This window comes from Petaurus breviceps, unplaced genomic scaffold, assembly GCF_028583685.1.
Source record: "Petaurus breviceps papuanus isolate PSGF00001 unplaced genomic scaffold, PetGlider_PUasm1.0 174, whole genome shotgun sequence".
NCBI lineage: Eukaryota > Metazoa > Chordata > Mammalia > Diprotodontia > Petauridae > Petaurus > Petaurus breviceps.
Genome location: NW_027185761.1, coordinates 23,493,317 through 23,519,604, shown reverse-complemented (window position 1 = coordinate 23,519,604; position 26,288 = coordinate 23,493,317). Strand labels below are relative to the sequence as shown.

The window sequence follows — 26,288 nt, the reverse complement described above, 5'->3', positions numbered from 1 at the left end:
TATCGTCAGGAAAGGTTTAGGAACACAACAGAAAACATCCTCCCCTGACAGCAGGTCATAGCACTTCTAATCTGAAATACGGTATCAAGTTATGGTTTTCGGATTTTAAGGAAAACATGCGAAAGCTAGCAAAGGGTAAGAAAGACATATAAAATAACCAAGTGGAGGGACTTTTTTAGGAGAAGAACTAAAAATATCAGGTCGTTCTGGTCCATAAAGACAAAGATCACTGGAAGAAGTGGAAAAAAATGTATAAAATTGTGAAGGATATTAACAATCTGAACATAGATGTATTCCCCCATTGAAATCATAGCACTGTCATATTAGAGCTTAAAATAATTAGTTTTTGGCGTGGCTAGGTAGCACAGCGAGTAAGAGCACCAGCTCCAGTGTTGGGATGACCTGGGATCAAATCTGGGCTCAGATACTCAGCACCACACCCAGTAATAACTGGCCATGTAACCTTGAGCAAGTTACTTAACCCCGATTGCTTAAAAAAAAAATAATTAGTTCTTGGCTATATAGGAGGGGTTTGACAGAGATAGAAAACTTCCCTCAAAATTCATGGAGTCAGAGAATCTAAAAAGTTTCCAAAAGCTAGAAGTCAAGTTCATGGATGGTAGATCCATAATGTTCATGAAGGAACTGTTGTAATATTCTAGAACCTTTTTGAACCTTTTGAACTTGTCATCAGAGGGAACAATGAATTCCCTTTAGTGTCACTGTTCTTGAAGAAACTCCCTTGTTTGTGAGCGTCAAGGATGGAATACTGGGTGCGACGTCAATGATCATATTTTCCTGCTCCTTAGAGTGATGATAAATATATTCTTACCACATTTCAATTGTGGCAATTCAGAGCCTGATAAGGGCATGATTGGTTGTTTCCAAGTGTTGGTTTTAAGTTTATTCTTAATTTGTATCAGCCTTAACGATTTTCTCCATATACTTTAGTAATAATGTTTCTGTTTTCAGATTCAAGCTCTTGAATGTGCGTATGATGATCTTTGCCAGACGGAAGGAGTCACAGCATTGCCTTACTTTTTAATTAAGTATGACACAAATTCCATCCTCATCTCCTTGCTTAAGCACTGCAATGATTTCTTCCAAGATCAAAGGAAAAAGGTTAGAAAGACTTTGTGTGTGATTGTAGTTTTTGGTGGGAAGGATCCCGTTGGATTTTATTATGATAAACTATAAGCAAAATGTAAACTCATTTAGATTTATTAACTTTAAAAAAATCCAGTTAAAACATTTCTGTATGCCTTACATTTGTCCCCTTCCTTTCCCAAACAGTTCCTCCTTCTGACTTCCCTATTTTTTTTCCTCCTCTCGCCCTTGACCCTTTCCCTCATCCAATCACTAATTCTTGTCCTTTCTTCTTCCCCAATGTTTATTTAACTGTTCTCCCTGCTTGCTGTCTCTTCCTCCTTTATTCTCCTTTTTGCCTTGCTGCCAGATGAATCTTGCTGCCGTGCTGCTTTATCTGGGCTCTCCTGCCTCCTTAGCTTGGCATTTGGGGCCTTCCACACGGTGCCTGTCCGCCTCTCCTGCCTCATTGCTCTCCTGCTATTCCTTCATGTGAACGCTTTGCTTCCTCTAGACTGGGATACATATCAGCCGCAAAGACTTCTTACACTTTCCTGCTTTGGTGCCTGTTCTTATACCTCTCCCTCTGCCTAGAATGCATCCCACTCCCTTATTTTTGCCTGTCCTTCAAGTCCTAGGCTAATCTCTTCTCCCATGAAGTCATCACTGATCACCCTAACCGGAAGTCGTCTCTTCCTCCTCTGAACTTGTAAAGAAAAGGCTACTTCCCCAGGCAGGAAAAAGGTTCACTGAAAATCTACAATCTCACCTGGAGCTTGGCACATTGGGTGATCAAATGGAAACCATTTCCTAGAAGAGTTCTCCTGTTGAATAGCCAAATCCCTCTGTCATTCTTGTCTCTATCATTTAAGTTATGCTGGTCATGTGACATCTTCTGTTATTTGTGTATGTTTCATCCCTCCAGCTAGAATGGAAGCTCTTGGAGCAAGAACCATGGTTTATTCTTCTTATGGTCTGCACAGAACTGAACATAGTGCCTTGCTTACAGTAGGCGCTCACATAATATGTTGAATTAAGTTCTACATATATGCATATAATCGTGTAACATTTATATGTGTGTTGATGTAGTCGCATATACAGATACACATATCTATTTATTGTCATTGTTATTATTGTTGCTATTTCGCGATTGGATTTCCTTATCTTATTTATCTTTATATATATAGATATCTTATTTATCTTTATATATATCTTATTTATTATATATTACCATATTTATCATATATATATATATATATATATATATATATGATATTCCTTATCTTAGGAAGTACAGTGGCTACTCATAGACCCTACCCTTGTAATGATCAGTATGGAAACTTTAATCAGCTCCATTTTTTCTCCCTGGGCTTGTCCATTCTTCCTTAGGTAGCCTGGTAGTCCTCTGCTCCCTGATGCTAACCATCTTGGTAAGGATACCCAGTCGATTTTAGCCCCATTGCAGCTTTGGTCTCCCACACTTGAGTGAGCCACCAGTCTCAGTCTCCCCAGCAGTGGGTACCATAGACACATACCCACTGTGCCTGGTCAATAAGCCCTATAAAGGTCCATTGGAAATTATCAGTAACATGCCAAATTTAGATCAAAAGGAGACTATAGATTAAAAAATTATCTGATGAGAGTCATGAAGTTATAAAAGTGGAATAATTTTGGTACTTGCAGATATATAACAAAACTGAAAGAAAGAGGGTCAAGTCATGTTAGAATCAAATTAGTTTTTAGTCTAACCTATTTTATATCTTTTTTTTAAACCTTCTATTTTAGAAAAATCAGAATTAGCTTCTTGTGGTTGTAATTGCCAGCTGTTCCTATACTGATTACCAATCATTAAGTTCTGTTAGCAGTAAATTTGTTTTTTTTCTTGATTTCTCATAGCCATGGTGGGGTTTTTGTTTGTTTTCTTTTGTTCAGTTTCTTGAGGAGGGCAATGATTTTACTGGGCAGCTAGGTGGAGTCAAGAAGACTGATCTTGCATTCAAATGCAGCCTCAGACACTTCCTAGCAGTGTGTCTCTGGGCAAGTCATTATTTGTCTCAGTTCCTCATCTATAAAATGAGCTGGAGAAGGAAATGGCAAACCTCTCCAGTACCTTTGCCAAGAAAATCCCTAAGGGGGTCATGAGGAGTTGGACACAACCAAAAGACAAGTGAACAACAATGATTTAATTGGTTTATGAAATACCTCAACCAGTACATAGTGGCACCTTATTTACAGTTTGTAGTCCTAGAGAGTTGCCTGAAGGTTTAGGGCATTGAAGATTAAGTGACTTTTCTAGGGTCACAAATCCAGTATGTGTCAAAGGTGGAACTTGAACCCATGCCTTCTGATTACTTGTCTACTACACCAAGATTAGAATGGAAAACATAGTCCTTGGTAAGAGGTAACTGCCATATGAACCTTAGCTATTTTCTACTGTTCCATGGGCTTTTTTATTCCTCTACCCTTTCATTCTCTCCTTAAAAGAAGTGGTGCTTTTTGAGAACTCTCAAAACTCTCAGTTTTGAGAACTCTATTATGTCAAAAAAAAATTTTTTTTTTTGCTTTTTTGGAGGGGGGAGAGCAGGGCAGTTGGGGTTAAGTGACTTGCCCAAGGTCACATGGCTAGTAAGCGTTAAATGTCTGAGGTCAGATTTGAACTCAGGTCCTCCTAACTCCAGGGCCAGTACTCTATTCACTGCACCACTTAGCCTCCCCTCTCATACATCAAATTTAATGGGTGCCTCTTTCTTCCAGTCCCAAAAGAAAATGCAGGGCTTCTGAAGAGTCTTGTGGGACAGTCCTGTATCCCCAGCACCTGGGCAGGCTGAGGCTAGTGGATTACTTGGGTTTGGAAGTTCTAAACTGCAGGAGGGCTAAAGCTTATCAGTGTCTGCTCTAAGTCCAATAGCAATATGATGGGCCCCGAGAGCAGAGGGTCACCAGGCTGCCTAAAGAGAGGTAAACCACATGGCTAGGGAAATGGAGCAGGGTAAAGCTCCTGTGTGATCAGCCTGGGAAAGCAGCTGCTGCATTTCCAGCCTGGACAAGACAGAGAGATCCAGTTCCTAAATAAATAAATACAAAGAAAGACCTGTGAATTATATCTTTTATATATATCTTATATATATATATATATCTTTTCCCCCACTGAGTGAAATGGGCTGAGGAGCTACTATTGCAGCAAGGCTTGAGCCGAAGGTTGTCCCGTTAGAAAGATTGTGCCAGGGTCCACTCCCTAAAAGGGAGGGAACTCTTCCAAGAAATGAGGTGGAGACAGAAGGGAACCATTCTCCAGGCTACTTATCTTTTGTCTGGCAGTTAGAATTATTTCCATAAAGCAAATTCAAGTGTCCCCTAGTTCATTTCTGATTCTTGCAATATTTTCTTATGATAAATTGCCAATTTTAATTTTTATGGATAATTTTTCAACTTCAGCCTATAACTGGTTTTTTTCAGCAATGAGTTATGCAGTTTTCTTAACCTTTATATTTCTCTGACTGTATTCAGATTCTTAAAAAGAAATACTTTTCTACTTTTTTTGTTCTCCAAAGCCTTTTAAGTTTGGAATGAAGTGATGCACCCTCCAAAGAAGCTGCTGCCTCCTTGCCTTTGGCTGTTCCACATGCGGGGGACAGGGTCCTCCTCCATTTCCACTTCTTAGACATGTTAGTTTTCTACAAAGCTGATTTCAAGTGCCTGCCGTGGGAAGCTTTTCCTGATTGTCCCTGCTTATTAGGACTCTCTGCCTCCTCAGATTATCATATATATACTTATGTTTACTTATGGTGCCACCCAGGGGAATGGATCTGCCTTTAAGGTGGGAACTTTTAAGTTTAGTTTTGTCTTTGTATCCCAAAGCCCAGCACAGTGCTTTTACTTATAGTAGGTTTCTGGTAAATGGCAAGAGATCCAGAAGAAGGCCCCAGCCCATTGGTGGACTCTCTGTGATAGATTTAGGGAAGGACTTGGAAACACAGGATGGACAGGTCTGGATGCATTGTATTCCTTAAAGGAAGTGGCCACATTGAGATGTCAGCGACATCAGAATACCAGAGTGTGTGTAGCTTTAAAGTCATCCTGTTTTTTAAACTAAAATTGCTTTAATAGGAAACTAGATATCAAATTTTTAAGTCTGATTAGGGGATTTAAAACATAAGTGCATCATAAGAACTCAGTTCCTATCGTGAGATTTTCTGCTTGACATATGAGGGTACTTTTCCTGATGGGTAGCAGAACATGGTTCCTCTCTGATTTCTTAATGGAGAGGCAGGTGGCAGGGTATAGTAAGAAGAAGGCTGAGTTCAGGTCCTAGACTTTGCTGTGCTTTGGTGCACAGAGGATGGATGACTTGTTCCAGGTCCCTCCTAAGATAAGTGCTCCTTCCTGGAGCTCCCTTTTTATTCCTGAGGGGCAGTGACTCCAGGAGGTGGTAACAAAGAAGGGTGGTTTCTTGGGGCAAAATGATTGTGCCTAGATGTTAGATAGCAGCCTGGGTGACCTTGGTTGAATCCCTGCAGGCCTCAGTTTCTTCATCTGTAAAATGAGGGGGTTGGACTAGAAGACTTGCACGGTTCCTTCAGCTCCACATTTTTGATGTTGTGAAGAAGTGTGGAAAGGATCCACCTGAGTTTTCTAAGTAGGATAAGTCACTTGGAGAACTAAGATTTCAGAATTGATGATCAGAATGCAAATGATTCTCACAAGATAATTCTTGAAGTCTTCAAATGGACACAGGTACCCCCTGGAGCTCCTCTCCTGACATAGTTACTCAGTCATAGAAAATGATGTCCTTCCCTGTCCAGGATCTGCAGTCAGAAGGTGGCTTCATTTGGAAGCACACAGGTTTCTGAGGGAACACCAGGGAATCAGGGCTTATCAAGTGCTGAGTGTGTTACCGGATATAGTGATAGGGTCCTGGGGGATACAAGGGTCACACCCATCCCGTCAAGGACTGCCATTGCAGATAATGCTGATTCTTGGTTTTACACAGACTTCTTGGTTGGTTGGCTGGTGGTTGTCTTTTTTTTTAAGTAACTTGCTCAAGGTTACATGGCCAGTTATTACTTCTGGGTGTGGTGCTGAGTATCTGAGCCCAGATTTGATCCAGGTCATCCCGACACTGGAGCCGGTGCTCTTACTCGCTGAGCCACCTGGCCGCCCCTAAGCAATTGGGGTTAAGTAACTTGCTGAAGGTTACATGGCCAGGTGTTTCTGGGTGTGGTGCTGAGTGTCTGAGCCCGGGATTCGATCTCCAGGTCTTCTCAACACTGGAGCCGGTGCTCTTACTCGCTGTGCTACCTGGCCGCCCCTGGTGGTTGTCTTTTGCTCTCAAAGAGGACCAAAATGACATCACTATGTTGGGGAGACAGTGTCCAACTGTGGCTGATCAGATCAATAGAAAGCGTGAAAGGCTCTACCACAGGTCAGGCACAGGCAGTCCATGTGAACATTTGCAGGGGAAATGTCTCTAAATTTGTACAGAATCACTGTGGGAACGTGTGGCAATAAATGACAAGTCATATACCACCAGGGCACTCCTTTGGCCAAATTATAGGGCATGTGCCTCCCTCTGACCTCCTACCCTCACATATCCCAGTCCACCAAACACTTAACTGTGTCACTGGGTTAAACTAATGGCTACAGAGACCTTTCCAGTTTGATCAGGGATAAAGCATGAATGTCCATTATCATTTCTATTCAGTATAATGCTAGAAATGCTATCTATAGTAATTAGACAGTAAAAAAATTGAGACTATGCAAAGCCAAAGAAGAAACAAAGTTATCATGTTTCACAGATGATATCATGATTTACTTAGAGAATCCACCAACAAATTAATCGAACTAATCACTTCATAAATTATAGGATATGAAACCTCATCCCATCCCAAATCTTCAGCATTTCTATATATTACCAATAAAATCTAGGAGGAAGAGATAGAGTAACAGAAAGCATAAAGTACTTGGGTGTCTGTTTGCTAAGACATACACAGGAGCTATATGAATATAACTACAAAAACACCCTTTATGAAAAAAATTAAAGTGACATTATTCAGTGCCATGCCAATCAGACTACCAGTGGTTTACTTTCTAGATCTAGAAAAAAAAATAAAATTTATCCCCAAAGAACAAGTTTTAAAATCTCAAGGACAGTAATGAAAAAGTGGGAAAGAAGGGGGCTTAGTAATATATAATCTCAAACTATATACAAATCAGTAATAAAATCAGTTTGATACTGGTCGAAAAGCATATTGATTAATGGAACAAATCAGGTACACAAATATATAGAATCAAATGAGCACAGTAACATAGTGCCTGATAAACCCCTTGTTCTTGGAGTAAGAACTCAGCGTCTGAAAAAAATGTTGGGAGGTCTAGAAAATAGTCTAGCACACCTTACAGTATGTAAAAAGTGGCTCCAAATGACTATATGTGAGATATATATGTATATGAGTGTGTATAGATTCAGATGGATTGAGTGCAGATACATGCACATACATATATACTACAAATGTAGTAAGGCAGAATCTGATAACACTTAGTATGTGTGTACTCAAATATACATATATATGACATCTTATTGCATTTTTGTAGAAGGGTTTTTTTTTGTTTTCTCATTAGGGAGAGGAGGTGGGAGGGAGAGAAAGTGGGTTTTCATTAACTGAAAAAAAATTTTTAAAAACACAAAACTACATGTATAGAGAGAATGTAACATGATAAATTAGAAGAGCAAGGAAGAAATTATCTCTCAGATCTCTGGATAGGGGAAGAGTTCATGACCAAGCAGGAGATAGAGAGGATCACAGGAGGTAAAACAGACAATTTTGATTAAGTAACATTTAAAAAAAAACTACTGCAGACAAAACCAATACTGCTAAATTTAGAAGCAAGCAGGAATATTGGGGAATCTTCCAGTAGGTTTCTTTGATAAAGGTCTCATTTCTAAGATATCTAGGGAAATGATTCATAAGAATAAGAGCCATTCCTCATTTGACAGATGGTCGAAGGATATAAACAGGTAGTTTTAAGATGAGGAAATCCAAGTTATAAATAACTATATGAAGAATGCTCTTAAGTCATCAATAGAGAAATAGAGATAGCAATAACACTTCCACCTCACACTTATCATATTGGCTGAGTTAAAAAAGAAAAATGATATTGTTGTAGGGGCTGTGGGTTAACAGCTGTATTAATGCATTGTTGGTGGAACTGTGAAGTGGTCTAGCCATTCTGGAAAGCAATTTGGAACTATGTCCCAAAAGGTTCTAAAATGTGTATGCCCTTCGATCCAATAACACCAGTATTAGGTCTGTATCCCAAAACAATAAAAGAAAAAGATTCATATAAAAATATAGCTCCCTTTTTTTGTGGTGGCAAAGAATGGTAAACTGAGGGGATGCTTGTCATTTGGGAAATTGCTGAACAAGTTATGGCATATGAATATGTGGAAGAATATTATTGTATTATAAGAAATGATGAAGGGGATATTTTCCAAGAATCCTGTGATGACTTGTATAAACTGATGCAGAGTGAAGCAAGCAGAATCCAGGTTCTGTGACTCTCAATCCAGTGGTCTTTCCTCTATACCATGTTGTCTCCATAATAAATGGTCTACAGGTATTACTCTGGCCCCAGATTTCATTACCTTCTAGCCAAGCTGGGCTCATTGTCTTGGCTGCTCCTCAGCAGATGTAAAAACTGTCTCTGGGCTCATGTTCCTTCTGGTGTGATAGCCTGGCCAGAGATTGTGTTCTAGTAGCAGAACCTTCTAGAACTCAAGGTTATCTCCATATCATGATGGCTGATGTCAGAGAAGCACTTGAGTAGAATCATCTTAATACTCAAAATAAGCCTTTAAAAAGTACAAATGCCCTATTGGGAGCTGTATTTCTTTGTGGCTAGTTCTACTGGAAGGGTGAATGTATATACAAAGAGAGTTCTAAGTCTATTATTCCAAGTAAATTCAGTATTTCCCTTTAAAACCCAGGGCTTACTAGCTAGATTTTAGCCATTTGTTAACCTTTCATTTCCTACAATTTAGGCAGATTGGTAAATGGGTTATTTAACTTTGGACCACTTGTACATATGGTGAACTTCTTCTTGATTTGATCTTGCTCTAGACTGATTTCAAGGGCCCTTCCTGGGCTTCCCTTCTGGAAGCTGAGGTATCACAAAACTTGTCTTGCCAAGGGGGTAAATGTTTCATTGTGGCCTCATTTTCTTGGCCCTTTCCCAGGCATCTTATTTTTCCTATTTCCCAGCATGGTCTAAACAAGGAAATGGAGCATTAGCATCTACTGTGTTGTGTATCAGAAATGATACTTGACCTACTCAGAGTTCTCTTCTGTTCACAGATTACAGTTGGAGTATATGATCCCTGTAATTTAGCACAATATCCTGGATGGCCATTGAGGAATTTATTGGTCCTGGCAGCATACAAATGGTATTGAGTATGTGTGTGTGTGTGTATGTATGTGTGTGCGCACATGCATGCGTGTGAGCAAGCATGTATATAATGCATCTTATTGAGAGTAGTTTTTATTCAACTTTTGTTTTTTTCAAATGTATTTTTCATTTCTGGCATATAAAACAGAGGTTCTTGGCAATATAATTGTCTTTGAAGATTTTATCTGGTCTGTTGGGTCCAAAGCTGGTCTCATGTCATTTAAAATTTGGATTGAAAAAGTTAAAGGACCAGATGGAGGTGGGCAAGTCCCTTAGGCCAAGGCCCTTATCTTTATCCCAGAAATGACATGGGCTGAGGTCATTAGTGGGTCCCGTTTCCTTCTTTTCTGAAGACTTTTCTGGCAGGAAAGGCATATGATCAGAAATTTTGAGATTGCATTGCCAGAGGTTAGAAGTGGTTTGCCAACAAGATTTTCCTATCATTCTCCTCTTTTCCCACAATAAAAAAAGAGTGATAAGTTTCAGGTTAGGTTATAGTTACCGTGTGTTTTTCTTTCGTTTTTATTTGATCTCACTTGTTTTTATATTACCTTCCTTTCCCAATATATTTCTCTTCCCTTTCCCACCCAGCGAATCATCCCTTTTAACAAAGAATAAAAAAGGCAATTCAACAAAATTAGCCAATCCACTCTGACATTATAGGCAGTGTTCTACCTCCATATTTTTCTACTTCCAGGGAGAAGGAAGGGAAGTATATTATCCTGTCTCTTATTGGGCCCAAGTTTGGTGACTACATCTTCAGGATTTAGTTTTGATTTCTTGTTGTTATTCTTAATAGCAGCTAGTATTTATATGACACTTAAAGATTTTCAAAGCTCTTTACAAGTAACTCATTTTATCTTCACAACAGCCCTGAGAAGTAGGTGTGATTATTATCCCTATTTTATAGATAGGGAAACTGAGACAGAAAAGTATAGTGAATTGTTCCTTGTATCAGGTAATTAAAGAAAAACATGCACTTTTTTTTTTTGAAGCAATTGGGGTTAAGTAACTTGCTCAAGGTTACACAGCCATGTGTTTCTGGGTGGGTGCTAAGTATCAGAGCCCGGATTCGATCCCAGGTCTCCCAACTTTGGGGCCAGCGCTCTTACTCACTGCGCCACCTGGCCTCCCCAAAACATGCACTCTTAATGTCTTTCAGATCAGGGAAAATGGTATTTCATTATAATAAAATATAGGCTCCATAAAACACTTTAAAAGATGGATTTTGAGTCTTTACAGAGGTGCTTTTTTTTACAATGTAATACCAACAGGGGAAGAATCAGAAGACCAATGTCATGGAGGACTTTCCCTTGACACTCTTTACCCTGCCTTGTAAAGATCCTCCCATATGTGTGTATGTATATACATATATATACATATACATAACTTTCCAGAAGGTTAAAGCTGTTTCCAAGTGAAGGTATCTGAGTGACAGTAATTTTGAAGTGAATAGTGTCGATTTCTGCTCTGCTCACACTGCACAGACTCTGATCTGATTTTTTTCTCTGGGGGTTGGGGGTTACAACAGGAGTGACCGTTTCCAGTCAGTTGAAGTCCTCTGCTTCCGGGACCGGACCCTGCAGGGGGTGAGGGACATCACCCACAGCATCATCTTTGAAGTCCAGCTCCCAGAACTGGCGTCTAACTCAGGTAATTGCCCAGCATAGGAATCAGCCTCCTTGTCTTTAAAACAGAAGCACATTGGTCCTGGTTTCACTTCCTTCTCCTCTTCCGTAATGGTTACGATGACAGAAATCAAGACCTTTCCACATCTTTGTTGGTAAGAACAGCTGCTTTGAGCCCAGCACATCTGCTCTTCAGAAGAAAGCAAATAGAAAGCATCCTTAGGAAATGAAGAAAATTGTACTCAGGCAGAGGTTTAAAATAAAAAATGAACCACAAAACTTTCATTCCTTTATGTGGTTCATGCAAGATATCTTCTCCTAAAGGAAGCTAGGGATCAATGCCCTGGGTGTATTTAATCTTTGTTCACCTGGAAGGATGTAATATCCTATATTGTATATTAAGGAACAAGGACTGGCCAAGGAGTTTGTGGACATAGGAAACTTCTGGGTGAGAATGTACCCTCTGCCAGTGCAGGCCAGTACTTTCTTTCCAATCTTTGGTCCTAGAACATTGCCTAGTGGACTGAGAGACTCAGTGCCTGCCTAGGTCAGCCTCACACGGCTGGTATGTGTCAGGCAGGATAAAAACCCAAATCTTCCTGGCTCTGAACCCAGCCCTCGACTATAAGTTGCCCATGATAAGAAGAGTGGTGAAATGATGCTAGCTTCCTTTGTGTCTCTGTCCAGTGCACTTTGGGGCTGGAGCGGTAGGGAGTAAGGGAGTAAGGAAGTATCAAATGATTTTGGGATGTCATTTCCACCAGGCATGAGTGACAGAGCTCGGTGATGGTCACTGCGGACATTTTGTGGGTCTTCCGTGTTGCAGTAGGGATAAGGCTTTCCCAATAAAGATGCTTTGACAGGAAGACCGGTGGAGCACTGCAGACTAGCTCCCTTCCCTGGTTCCTTGGTTTAGATTTGGGCCTTTGGCAGCTTCCTCCTTTCTTCTCTGGCCTCCTCAGACGTGTCTGACACACTAGTGCCCTCTTCTGGCCTATTCTAAAATAACATGCATTTCTCTTACAGTTGTTTGATAAAAGATTTTGTTCTGGGAGGGAGCCATTTTGGTTATATTGGTTACATATATAAACATTTATAATTTTTCAAAGATATTTTTAAAAACATTTTCTTTAAATAATTAGGTATAAGAACCAGACTTAGGATGTTATTGTTATAGAGAATCCTGGTTGAGAAAACTTCCCCATGTGTGCAGGATACCATTGTCTTCTGCAGCCTAGCATTCCAAAGACATGAGGCCAGGGAGTGACAGATTAAAATGTCACCAGAAAATAATTTAGTAAAATAAATAAAAATACAATAAAACACAGAACACATTTGATATAAAAAAATAAGTCAGTATTCATCCTGTAGGAATCCTGATGTATCAGTCAGTGGCCCTGTATCTATTTGAATTTGAATTTGAACGTGTCTTAGAATACTGAAAGGTTTAGTGCCTTGCTCACTGGAGAGAGTCTTTGAAGGGCCATATGTGTGTGTGCCCATATGTATATAGAGATTTGAATTGATGCCAGGGAGATTTACATTAACCTTATCTGCCCTGGTTCATACTTTAGAAAGATATTTTATTTATTATGTTCTAGTTAATACAATATAGAAGAAATACAGAATATTTGTCTCCAGAAGGCCCTTGGTTAGAGGTGGAGGGAGGACCCTGAAGGAATCCTTTAGCCTTTTCCCATTTGTCCATTAATACAAGTTTGTATAAAGCCAAGCACGAGCAGCTTTCCAGAGGACTGCTGTTGTGAACAGCTTTCAAGGTTCTGATTACATAGTATAGTGAACTATTTATTCAATAACAAATCAGAGCAAAACATTCACAGAACATCAAACACAGCATATAACACAATGTTACAACTTATCACAGAAAATCAAAATATAGCATTTACCATGTCACAACTCAATAACATCATTAAAATGGCCACATAGTTTTCACCAAAGTGGTCACATTGTTTTAAACAAAGTACATTCATTAGTCAATCACAAAATCCTTAATTCAATCACAAAGTACAAAAGTCAAAGTTCTCCACCCCTAGGTCACAGTAAATAATAATCTTCTCAGTCAGTACACAGTATCCAAGTAAAGTCTTCTTTCAGCTTGACTTGAGGCTGACTCTCAGCTTCCATGGTTCCTCTTTCATGGTCCCAGCTCCAACTGTCACCTGAGTTCAAAGGCAGACAGCTCCCAGTTCCTTGTCCAGCTCCTTGTCCAGTTCTTCATCCAGTTCCTGTTCCATATTGAAGTTCACAGTGTCCAGTCCGCCTCAAGTCCTTCACAGTTCCTGTTTCTGGGAAGACAAAGCTTGACAGAGCCACAATAATATGCACATTGCCAACACCATTATCAATTCACTATCTGCCTGTGAAATCAACTCAGACCCACCAACAAGGTCTGAGAACTCAACACACATCATCAGTATGGTCCCAGGACCTCTGAAACCTTCCTCTAGGACTTCCTGTAAACAGACAACCAGAAAGTCCTCTTTCGGGGGGCTTCCAGTGAGGTCCCAGGGCTTCTGTACAAAGTATCACAAACAAACATCAAGACAGACAGAGCAGACAAACAGAGTATCTGGATACCACAAGTTTCCTCCTTCTTGACTCTGCCACCACAAGAGTCCTCACTTCTGCTGTTACTAGCCAAGACCTCTCCTTATACATGGTCATTAGCTCCTCCCCTTTCTGTTGCAGGAGTTCATGAGTTCTCGGGTTCACAAGTTGTGGGGTTCACATGTTCTGTTTCTTAACAGACTTGATACAAGGCTCAAAAGAAACTTGAACTGAAACAAGGTATTAATTCAGTAGCTGAAACAAGGTGTGAACTAATTCTGTGCTTACCATTATATAATTGTCCATTATATAATTACCATTATATAATTGTCATGTTATAAGCCAGGGAGAGCCTGATCAGGGCACTGGCTCTATACAGGGGTTCAAGGCTCCTTCTGTTTGTTCTCTTTGTAACTTTGCACTAAATTTTTTTTGGAGGGCAATTGGGGTTAAGTGACTTGCCCAAGGTCACATGGCTAGTAAGTGTTAAGTGTCTGAGGCTGGATTTCAACTCAGGTCCTCCTGACTCTAGGGCTAGTGCTCTATTCACTGTGCCACCTAACCGACCCTCTTTGTAATTTTGGAGAAGTTTTTAACCACCCTACATGTTCTCAGAGGCTCCTTCCGGTTCTAATCTTGCACTGTGGAGGCAGAGGAGGCAATATGGCCTAATGAATTTGTATTTGAACCCTGACCCTGCAACTTTTTACTTGTGTGATATTGGGCAAATAATTTAACTTCTCTCGGACTCAGTTTCCTCATTTGAAAATGACTAGACTGCCTCTGAGATCTCTCCCAGCTCTAGAGTTAAGACCCTACGACCCAAAGAGTGAGGGGTTTGGGTGAGATGGAGGGTCTTTTCCAGCTCCACCATGTAAACTGTGCCGGTAGGATGAGGAGAAAACCATGACAAGAGGAAGGAGATAAGGTTGCAAATGAGGATAGTGCCCAAGGGGAAGAGATTCATGTTGGAGCCCTGCAGCTGGGAGCTTTCTGTTCTCAGGAGGGATGGACGGGAAGCAGGAGAGTTCTGTTCTCCTTGATGAAATGACTCAACATCAATTGTAGACTCATTTGGTTATAAACAAGCAATTTCTGATGGCTGGTGTTTAAACCATTGTTTTGGGTAAAGGACATTGTTGGCATGTTTGTTTGGAAATAGATTTTATATTTTCTATGAACACTTAGAATCCTTCTTAAGTTTGGTATTCAGTATTAGCTATTTGTATGAGCAGAGTTACCATCTTTTCTCTGTGTAATTGATCAGTAGTACCTCAGCATGGAGATAGTACTAAACTGTGGTTCTGTAAGGCTTTAAATGGTTTCAATTAGTTAGTAAGCATTTATTAAGCATTTACTATGTACCAGGCACTGTTCTAAATGCTGACTACACAGAGGAAGGTAAGAAATAATCAGTCCCTATCCTCTAGAAGCCTGTGTGCTAATGGAGGAGATGACGTGTAAAGAAATAGGTACATAAAAGCTACCTTTGTGGTGAAGGGAAAGGAACCTTGGAGGTGAAAGCTTCAGTACTGGGATGATGGGAGGAGCCCACCTGTAGAAGGTGACAGCTGAGCTGAAGCTTGGGGGAAGCCAGGGACTCTGAGATGTGAGCTGAGCCAAGCAGTCATGCTAGGCATGGATCACAGACAGTTCAGAGGCTGAGATATAGATTATGGGTGGAGTGCTGTGTTCAAAGATCACCAGCTAGGCCAAGGAGTGGGAACGTAGAATGTGTGGAGGGGAAGAAAGTATAAGGAGACTGAAAAGTCAGGGAGGTTCCAGGTGGGGAAGAACTTTAAGAGCCAAACAAAAGACTTCATATTGATACTAGAGATGATACAGAGCCCCCTGGGGCTCAGTTATGTGGTCAGACCTACAGTTTGGGGAAATTACTTAGCGAGCTGAGGGGAGAAGAGATTGGAGTGTGGAGAGACGCGAGGCAACGAGACCAATTAGAAGGCTGTCGCAGCACTGTAGGTGAGAGGTGATGAGGTTCTGGATGAGGGGGTTGGCTGTGTCCGTGGAGAGAAGGGGAGTATGCCTGAAATTGTGAGGAAAGAAACAATATCTGGCAATGGATTATATATGTAAATTGAGTGAGAGTGCAATTGGTGAAGACACCAAGGTTTTGAATCTGGATATTAGGAAGATGGTGGTACCCTTGATAGTTATGGAAAAGTTTGGAAGAGAAGAGGGCTTGAGGAGAAAGATAGTGAGTTCTGCTTTCCATGTGTTCAGTTTGAGATGCCTACAGCATATCCATTTCAGGATGTCCAGCAGGCTTTTGGTGATGGGGAACTGGAACCTGGGAAAGACAAGAGCTCTGGGAATCATTTGTATGGAGATGATCATTGAAGCCATGGGAGCTGATGAGATCCTCTAGTTAAGTGATAGAGAAGAAAGAGAGAAGAGGGTCCGGGACGAAGTATGGTGGCTGTAATGTGTGGAGATCCATCACAGAAGATGGAAAAGGAGGGGTCAGGCACATAAGAAGAGAATACAGAGTACAATCTCACAAAAACCCAGAGGAGAGAGGAGCTAGGAAGAAAGGGTGATTGATTAGCATTCTCAAAAGCTGTAGAGAGATCAAGAAGGACGAGGACTGAGAAAAAGGCTGTTATTTTTGACAACTGAGATCTTTGGTAACCTTGGAAAGTGCGGTTTCAGTTGAATGATAAGGTTAGCACCCAGGTTATAAAGAGTTTATAAATTTTTTTCTTTGAATTTATTTTTATTCTAAATTTAAAATGCAAACAAACATTTCTGTATACATATTAGAATAGAAAAAAAGATTTGGTTTTGTTTTCAAGTATATACTAAATTAATTTTGCTACTTTTCAAGCTGTCTTGCTTGTCTGTGATTCCTTTTGATTTCTCTTTTGTTTTCTTCTGTGCATTTAAAAAATGCTTCAATGATTCTCTGAATTATGATTTTCTTTCTGGGGTGGATAGCAGGGTGGAAGCCCATTCCTACTTCTGTTTACCCTTCAGTCTCCTTCCTACCCTCATTGAAAAAAGACAGAACTCTTGTAACAAATATACTTAGTCAAGAAAAACAAATTCCCACATTCACCTGATCTGAAGAGATGTCTTATTCTGCAGCTTGAGTCCATCCCCTCACTGTCAGGAGGTGGGTAACGTGTTTCATTTAAAATCCTCTGGAATCACAATTTGGCATTTGTAGACAATGAGTAGATGAATGTTTCAGGATAGTTAACTGTAAAGAGGAAGAAAAATGCAGGAAGATCCTTAGTAGGGACAATAGGATCTGATGAGGGTTTTTTTTTTTCTCAAGTATGGGAAGACAACAGATAAGGAATCTACAGACAGAGAGGCTGAAGAGAGAGTGAGCAGGGATAGTAGTGGGGCCAATCTGCTGGAGAAGACCTCTCTATTAGAGACTGAATTAAAGGAGAGATAGTTGGGTAACATGTTTTGAAGGATGTTAGATGAGCAGAAGGGGAAAAGAGGAAATATTTGTAGAAGTAGCTTCAGTTTTTTCAATGAAATGTGCAGCTGAGAGGGTGAAAAAAGTTGTACTGGGGAGTCTTCAAATGACAAGATTTAAAAAAACTTCTGTGGGGAGGGGGACAGAGGAGGGCATTGTTTTTTGTGCTTTAGCATGAGCACTGCATATTTAAGTATATTGGAAAAAGTCCAATAATATGAATTGATAAGCCCCAGTTATTTAACAGAGAAGGTATTTTAAATTCTTACATTCCCTGGCAGTGGAGCCAGATAGATTATTTCCATTTTAAGTACTCAATGCTGGAAATAGAGCTAAGCCAGGGGAAAAAAAGCCTAATTACAGCTTAGCCCCCAATGTGACTGAACATTTGCTGAGTCACCTCTTTGCTGAAAATTTATAGACCACCCCAAAGTAGGATGCATACATTTTCCCAAGATACTTAGATAGAATCATGGTTTCAAATGGTGTCCTCAGTTATGGGTGAGAAATTCTGTGGCACAGCAGTATTATTATTGCCATGTCTGAAGTCACTCTATCATAATCTACCACTGTCTCTGGCTCTTAAATCCCAGCTCTTCCATTTTACTGTCTGTGTGACCTTGGGGAAATCATTTGACCTCTCTAGACTTCAATTTCTTTATCTAAGGGGGTTGATCTAGATGGCCTTTGAGGTCACTTTCAGCTTTAAATTTATGACCCTATGAAATTAAAATTTGAGATGCCATCTCATTAAAAAAATAAGGCCCAAAGCTCCTATAAATCAGAAAAAGTAAAAATATTTTTTTTAGGAAGGATAAAGTCAGTCATATAGACCAGAGTGCAGTAACGCAACTCCATAAAACATAACAGAGGGAAGATTTTTGGGAAGAATAGCTCAGATAGGTCACCATCACCTAGGTGGCTTTCTCTCCTGAGACATCTGGGAAAGGAGTCCAGAGGCTTTCCAAGATGTCATGACCTGAACTCCCTTCCATTGTGTTTTTTTCTCTTTCTTTTCACTTTTTTCCCACTGACCCCCATTCCTGTAGCTCTCTTGAGCAGAGGGGGTTGACTGGCATGACTTTAGGTAAGTGGAGTTTTACAGAAACATACGAAAATGTAAGAACTTCAGTTAGATGGGAATTTGCCTTTACCAGGCTACTGGAAGAGAATGTCTGCTGTATCATTTTTCTGGACTCTTCAAAGATGAAATCTGTGGCTTTACCATTTCGCTCTTCATCTTTTCCTTCTTGGCTTTATTTAATTTTGTAGATTGCCCAAAAGCTGTTGGTTGGGAAAAGAACCAGAAAGGAAGCATGGGCCCAAGGATGGTGAACCTCAGTGAGTGTATGGACCCCAAAAGGTATGTTTTTGTTTAGTTGTGATCTTTTTGGACATTCTGGGCCATGGTCCTGGCATACACCATGAGTGCTTCTAGGAAACGTGCCCTAATGATCCTGAGCTATTACTCTCCATTATCTAGGCTGGCCGAATCATCTGTGGATCTGAATCTTAAATTGATGTGTTGGCGGTTGGTGCCTACTTTGGACTTGGACAAAGTTGTGTCTGTTAAATGTTTGCTACTTGGAGCTGGTACCCTGGGCTGCAATGTAGCCAGGACATTAATGGTAGGTGTGGAGTAGCCAATGGAAATTGCTTTTAGCCTGTGAGGCTATGTTCCCTCCTCTTGTGTTCATTTATATTTTTACTATCACTCTTCCAGATTGTTCATTCAAATCGTGTGATATTCCAGAAACTTAAAAGTTAAGTGCTGACTTGTATATGGCTTAGTTGTGGCACATCTGCTTTGTTTCCCACGGCCTAGCATATTCCTAGTCTTCTTTCCCCTTGGCCTAGTTAGTATATACTCAAGGAATGCAAACTTCTTTCAAAAAGAAATAATCTAGAACTGAATACAAATGATTTTTTGGAATTATCCATGCTGCCATTCTCTTCCATAGGGAAACTTTTCTCATGGAAATACAAAGCTAAAGTGACAGATGAACTTCATTCTAAACTAGGCCATCACGGACCCTGAGCTATCAGTTTTGATCCAGAGACCATTCTTTTTGTCAAAGCCTGTTGCAGGGTCCTTGTTGGTCCTGCAGCATCTTGGTAGAAGAGTCTGGGGGTCACCGTTGAATGTGTTCTTGTCCTGCAGCACCTTGGTAGAAGAGTCTGGGGGTCACTGTTGAGTGTGTTCTTCAAGTCTTTCTGGGAGTAGAACCTCAGATGCTGTTAAACCAAACCAAGAAGGCCTAGGTGCTGAGTGTCAGGAAGGCCACTGGGAACAAAGCCGCAAATTGGACCTTACTCCTGTATAAGATCAGAATCAGTTTGACCTTGAAGTACCTGCTTGGTTCTGGTCACTAGACCTTAGTAAAAAGGACACATACATCAGGGGTAGTGAAGTTCCATGTGCAGAGAGCTAAAATGGGCAGAGGGGCCATTTCTGGGTGATGTTTCATGGAGTCTGAGCCAGAAGGTACCTTAGTGATCATTCATCCCAGGTTCCTCCTTTTACAGGTACATAAACAGGCTTAGACAGATGAGGCTTTAGTACCTTGCCCAAGGTCACAGGACTAGGAAGTGATCAGCAGGACTCAAACCCTGGGCTTCTCACTCTAAGGCCAGTGTTTTTCTACCACAGTGTACTTGTTAGTTTAGTCTGTGGTTTCCTCAATGTAGAACACTCCTGGTGAGGAGCCTTCCTCTGCCCATGCACGTCAGCAGCTCTTCAGCAGCTGAGAACCTGAGAGAAGGTACTGAGCAGTTCTGAGACTTGGTCGTATTTGATGGACGTGTGTCCCAGCTGGTGGGCAGTGGGAGTGGGGCCTTCGCCTCCTTCTTTCTGTTGGCAGTGCTGGTCCTCTGGTCACCCTGCCACACTGCCTCTGTAGAAAGATTAGGACTCGAGCTGGGGAGAAGCTTGGGAGCCCTGGGCTTTGCACTGCTGTTAACTAGTTGTAGGCAAGTTTTTTAAACTCCCTGGGTCTTTTTCCAAGAGTTCTTTGATATTGTGAAGCCTGGGAAGACTATATGATGGGAGGGTATGGACTCATGAATGATATGGACAGCTCCTACCCCTCCATGGATTTTGTTCACTAAATTCAAAGTCAGCTGAGATAGTTTTAGGGCAAATTGAAAAGTTCTGCTTTATATAGTGAGTATTAAACATAGAAATGGCAACATTAAGACACTGAAGCTCAGCCCAGATCTGTTCATGAAGAATTTGTGAGGGAGAGTCCCCCCAGGGGGTAACTAAGGGAAGCTTGGGGATTTGGGGGGACCTTTCTAACTTCTTGGGGATGACACTCCCACAAAAGTCCCATGTCAGAGACACTGGTGTCTGAGATCGTCAGTCAGACCCAGCATGTTGTGTCTGATATCTAGAGACTTAATGATGCAGTTATCTTCAGAAACAAACAAACGAAAAGAACATTGTATTTCTAGATTGAAAAGTGCCTGATGTTTTGCATATCAGTTTTTGAACCTTCCTTTATTTTGAAGTCCCCAGGTGACTATGGCTGTAGAAGCCAGTCCTTTAGCGAATCCAGAGTGACTCCCTTGTTAACAGGCTCATTCAAAACAAACTCTTCTCTCTTGTTTCATGTAGGGTTGGGGAGTCAGGCACATCACCTTTGTGGACAATGCAAAGATCTCTTATTCGAATCCTGTGAGACAGCCCTTGTATGAATTTGAAGACTGCTTGGGAGGAGGAAAGCCAAAGGCTATTGCTGCAGCAGAGAGGCTCCAGAAAATATTCCCAGGAGTGGTGAGTAAAGGAATTTCTGGTAATGGAGATCTTCTTCCGTGCTCCTCAAATGTGTGTGTATGTGTGTGTATTTGAGGTTTTTATGCTGTCTTTTAATCTTTACCATGGAGGTGTTATTTTTTTTTTTTTTTTGTAGAATCATTCACTTAAAATCCCCAGCTAATGAAGCAAATCATTCTGCTCATTTCATTGATAACTGCAGGTTTTCTTGGGGTCATCCAACAAGGTTCTGTCTGTAGTGTTTTTGGTCAGTTTCCTAGCAGAGTCAAACCAGCTGTGCTAAGAATATCTGCTTACCCACAAGGCAGGTACTAGGCAGCCAAGCTTATTAGCCAAGCAGGAGAACTCGCTTCTGCTTTCTCCTTGTTCGTTCTGCCGAGCCTGTCTCTTCAGCAGTATGGTGTGATGGAAAGGACACCAAGTCTAGAGTTAGTCTGGGTCAGATGCTCCTTGGCATCCTCCTGAGCAAATACCTCACTCTCTCTGGCCCTCAGTTTCCCTGTTTGTAATAACAACAGAGGTAACTAATACAAACACACATTGTGTTTTAAGGTTTTCAGAGTGCTTTATATCCTTTATCTCATTTCATTCTCTCAACAGTACTTTTATTATCCCTTTATACAAATGAGGAAATGGACTTGCTCAAGGTCACACAGCTAGTGTCTGAGATGAGATCTGAACCCAGGTCTTGTGAACTCTAAATCTATAGTTCTGTATAGCATGCCACACTGCCAGTCCTAGACTAGACACTTTCAGCTCCAGACTCTTTGAGCCAAAAGCCTTTAGTTTATATGCAGTTTTCTTGAGAAATGCTGCTTTTGTATTTCTATTCATTTTTAAGTACCATAAGAAGAGAATTAATTCAATGTAATGCATATTTACTGAGCAGCTACCCTGCACCCAGCCCAAAGTTAGACATGGATGAGAATATAGGACCAAGAAAGCCCTTACCTTCAAGGAGCTTAGTATAAAGACTCAGAGTCCTAAGTGCGGCATGGACCAGGAAGGGGGAGGTCAAGGTTCTAGGCTAGACTCTGTCAGTGTCCTGCTATAGGAATTTAACTCCTTTATGCACCTCAGTTTCTTCAACTAAAAAATGAAGGCCTTGGACTAAATTATTTCTTTTAGTGCTAATGCCCGGTGGTTCTAAAACATTTTGTTCTTTATCACATCTTTGACTCTGTTTATATCATTTTCCCTTTCTTGGGGAAATTTCTGGAATTCTCTCAGACTTCTGCTGCCCTGTACCTATTCACTTCTGTATTTAAAAAATAAAGACAGGGGCGGCTGGGTGGCCCAGTGAATAGAGCACTGGCCCTGGAGTCAAGAGAACCTGAGTTCAAATCTGTCCTCAGACACTGAATGCAAAGACTAGCCATGTGATCTTGGGCAAGTCACTTAACCCCAATTGTCCTACTCTCCCCCCTGCAAAAAAAAAGTAAGAAATTGTAAGTTCTGTCTCAATACCAATTCAATGGAATTCAACTAGCAATGATGAAAAACCTATTTAGGGGCAGCTAGGTGGTGCAGTGAATAGAGCACCGGCCCTGGAGTCAGATAGAATAAAGACAGTTCCCCGTCTTGAGGAACTTATTCCACTCTAATTTATTAATATCATAACAAAGGATGCAGGGAGGATGTGTGCCCATCTGTGACCTCATTTCCAAGGCCCTCTTCCTTCATATCCAAGACATGTGCATGTGGGATCCATCTTGGATCTAGGAAGCTCTGTCAAGATTATGGATGACTCCAAACACTGGTGCTAAGATCGTCACATACCCTGTGGTGGAACAAAGAACACTGGGCTCCTTTATATGTGTTCATTCTAGGGTGAGCAGACCTTAGTGACTTTGGAATATAGTGCTCAGAAGTAAGCCAGATTGAAAAAACACACATGATTTGGTATTTTTCCTTCAGTGCTTGGTAGATATGACTCTGGATTTGTCGCTCTCTGGATGTTTCTGCCTCCATGTTTCTCTACCTCCTTTTGGAAGAAAGAGCCTAGTCTAACTAAAATACCTCAACTTCTGACCCCTGCCTTCGTAAGTCCTTCCTAGTCTTCAAGGCTGAACTCAAATACTCCCTTTGCTACAAAGCTCTGCTGACCACTCTCAGAAGTGACCTTTCTCTCACTTCAGGATTCATTTAGTATTTATTATCTGTGACATTTCATATCACTTACTTATTCTCTTGTGCCATTATCTTTGCTTACTATTCTACATGCCTTTGATCCTATGGGATACAAATAGTCTCATGTATAATTTAGGAAGTGACTTGACCTGGCATCCTAACTAGACTTCCAGAACAATTTTGGATATAGTCCTGATTTTCTTAATAACCAGATATTTGAGCTGTGAAGAGATAGGAGTGCAGGAGGAGTGATGTGGTGCCAAAGACAACTGTCATCTATGTCACTGTTTTGCCAAGACAGTGACAAAACCCCATACTAGAGAGGGAACAAGTCTTCTCTTCATAAAAGATTCAGAAAGGAGAGTGTCCCATCACCCTGCCCTTGTGGGAGGTTAGGGTCCCTTCGAAGTGTTTTAGCTGCTATAATTCTACTTGTATCTGCTTCCCATGTAAGGTGCTTTTGGGTGTTCCCTCAGAATGCTGCAGGGTTTAACATGAGCATCCCCATGCCGGGCCACCCTGTGAACTTTTCCAATGTCACCATGGAACAAGCCCAGAAAGATGTGGAACAACTTGAGAGGCTCATCGAGGACCATGATGTGATTTTCCTCTTGATGGACACCAGGGAAAGTCGATGGCTGCCTGCAGTCATTGCAGCAAGTAAGAGGAAGGTACGGTGTGTGTGGCCTGATGACAGTGCCCTGATCTTGACTCCCTGCTCCATTCAGTCTTCTCGCCTCTTTTCTTTAAAAAAAAAAAAAGAGCTTATAAATACTCTACTTGTTTAATTTGTATGCATGTAGGCCCCAGCTTACAAACAGGTTGTGTTCCAGAGGTTTGTAAGTCAGCTGTCTGAAATTCAGAACACATTTTCTCATAGCAACTGTTATAAATGGTGATTGGGGTCCCAGAATAACTTCCAAAATCCATTTAATCATAATCTAGCTGAACTGTAGCATTTTTAGTCATATAGAATCAGCTACCACTCATAATAGTTTCCATGTGATAACTCATTTTATTTTCCAACTAGAACACAGGAAAACATCTCCCCGCTTCCTTCCTCCCCCCTCCCCTGCTCTTCTGCAGCAGTGTGATCTCCCTAGACTAGCAGGATTCCAGAGGCAGCTTAGAAGGAGGGTGATCTGGGGCCTAAAGGCAGAAGGGTCTCTAGTTAGAATTTATATTCGAGGATTGACTTTATTTGTATCATTTAACTCTAGCCATATCATTTTTAAAATAACTTAAATTATAAGGTTTCACAAAACAGGGCCCATTTTCATCTCTGCATTGCATATATTGCATATGGGTTCTTGATTAAAAGGTTTGAGAAGAAGGAAGTTGAACTCTGGTGGTTGACTATTGTATACTATGAAGAACTTCTAGTCCTGGCATAGTTTTGTTTAATTTGCTCATTAGATCTTGTGAAGTCTTCTCTTTTTGAAGAATTCAAAGTGCTACTACAGGGAATTTTGAAATTCAGCAACTTTAAAAATAAATGATGACGTATCCCCTACTCCTGAAATTAGTAGAGTTGTATTGAGAAATGAAGAAACAGTAATAAATAAATAAGGATCAACAGAACAAGGAAGGAGGTGAGTGTACAGCAGTTGGGAAGGCTGAAAGGTTTTGTACAGATTTTGGCCTCCCCTCATGACCCACTCCATCTTACCTCTTGCTTGCTTCCTTTGGACCCAGGGCTACCACATCCTCGTCAGGCACTTTCTGAACTTCTCTTGGTTTCTCCCATGGACCTCTTAGTCAGGAGGCCACATTATTGCATTACTTTTGTCATGGTGGCTGCTGTGTTTGGGATCCAATCCCTTCAGTTCTGGGCAGGGATTATTTCGTTGGGATTCCACCCAGTCCTAGTGGTCCAAAGGTCTGTTGAGCTTAGCTATTTATTGTGACTGTTGCAGGACTCAACACAGACAGCGTAAGGAAGACATTCTCCATAACCAAGGTTTTGTCACTTGTTTCAGTCACAGTAATAAGGATGCTGATTTTATGGTAAAATTGAACCATCCAAATGGGAAATTGGAGTACAGCTTTGTTTCTGCTTTAGAAAATAATTTTCTTACCTGCAAATCGAAGCCTATGGAGGGGGGTAAAGGTAAATTCTGCCATCGTTGCTTTGTGGGAATCAATACACAACACACATTCACCCTTATTGCTCCAAGGCTAATTTAGCGCAGGTTAAAAAAAGATTTGAAAGATGATAATGAGTGTTTGTTTTAACTCGGTGATAGGCTTTCCCAGCCAGTAGCTTTCTTCTTTTACCATCCATGTGGAACTGGTAAGCTTAGCCTCTTCAAGGGAGAACTGTTCTCTTTAAAACAAGGGGCCACGTGGGCTTACCCTAATGCCCTTCAACCCACAAATTGGGCAGTCACCTTGACATCATCCTTACCTTAATCCTTTGCAAAACCTGCTCTTCAGGTTAATGTGGTGATCTGTGTCATCTGAGGAGCTAAGCATTTCTTCCATTGTGTCCCTACTGCCTGTGTGCTGAGTCTAAGCCCTGCAGCACCCACCAGGATGTCGCCCCATCCTCGCCTTCAGACCATTCCTTTATTCCCTCCAACATAATCTCCCTCTCTACTCTGGCCAGGCTGGTCTATTCAGTTTCAACAGGCCTTGCCCATTTCTGGCTCCATTCTCCTTTTCTCACACTGTTCCCAACTCCAGAAATGTCCTCAACTTTCTTCTTTGCCCCTCCAAGCCCTGTCCTTCAAGGCCCATCTTCTTCATGATACAGACCTCTTCTGAACAGCCTAGCACAGTGAACCCTGCCTCTGAACTTCTGCGGCTGCTTCCCCTCTGGGACCCCTCATCTGACACCTGACACGTGTCTTGGGGGTGTTTGGCACCTTTGCATAGATATACACAGACAGAGAGTCATGCACACGTGTGTGTGACTAGATGGAAAACTCCTTGAGGACAGGGATGACTTGGGACTTGCTTCTTTCTTTCTATTGGCCAGAGCACTTTGTGCCTGTGTGCTCAGAAGAGACTGATACATTTATTGACAGATTCCCTCTTTCCGTACATGAAATTTTCCCGTGGAGCCTTGGGCTGTCCTCCCCCCTCCTCATTGCCTTGTATTCAGAGCTCTTTGTTTCTATACATGTTTTTTTCCTCTCTGCACCACTGAATTTGCTGTTTATGGTAAAAAGAAACAAAACAAATTGTGACTTTGAGCTAAGTAAAG

The 26,288-nt window shown here is 41.1% G+C and overlaps 1 protein-coding gene across 3 annotated transcripts in view; it reads left to right on the top strand.

Annotated features, from left to right (window-relative positions):
• The window catches only part of ATG7 (autophagy related 7), a 274,684-nt gene that overhangs the window by 27,624 nt on the left and 220,772 nt on the right, over window positions 1-26,288 (top strand). For all 3 annotated transcript variants that reach the window (XM_069083930.1, XM_069083932.1, XM_069083933.1), the window contains exons 7-13: window positions 973-1,122; window positions 9,438-9,526; window positions 11,060-11,181; window positions 18,448-18,538; window positions 18,659-18,803; window positions 20,792-20,950; window positions 23,557-23,751. In XM_069083930.1, coding sequence (XP_068940031.1) covers window positions 973-1,122; window positions 9,438-9,526; window positions 11,060-11,181; window positions 18,448-18,538; window positions 18,659-18,803; window positions 20,792-20,950; window positions 23,557-23,751 — 951 coding nt within the window. The remainder of the gene's footprint in view (window positions 1-972; window positions 1,123-9,437; window positions 9,527-11,059; window positions 11,182-18,447; window positions 18,539-18,658; window positions 18,804-20,791; window positions 20,951-23,556; window positions 23,752-26,288) is intronic.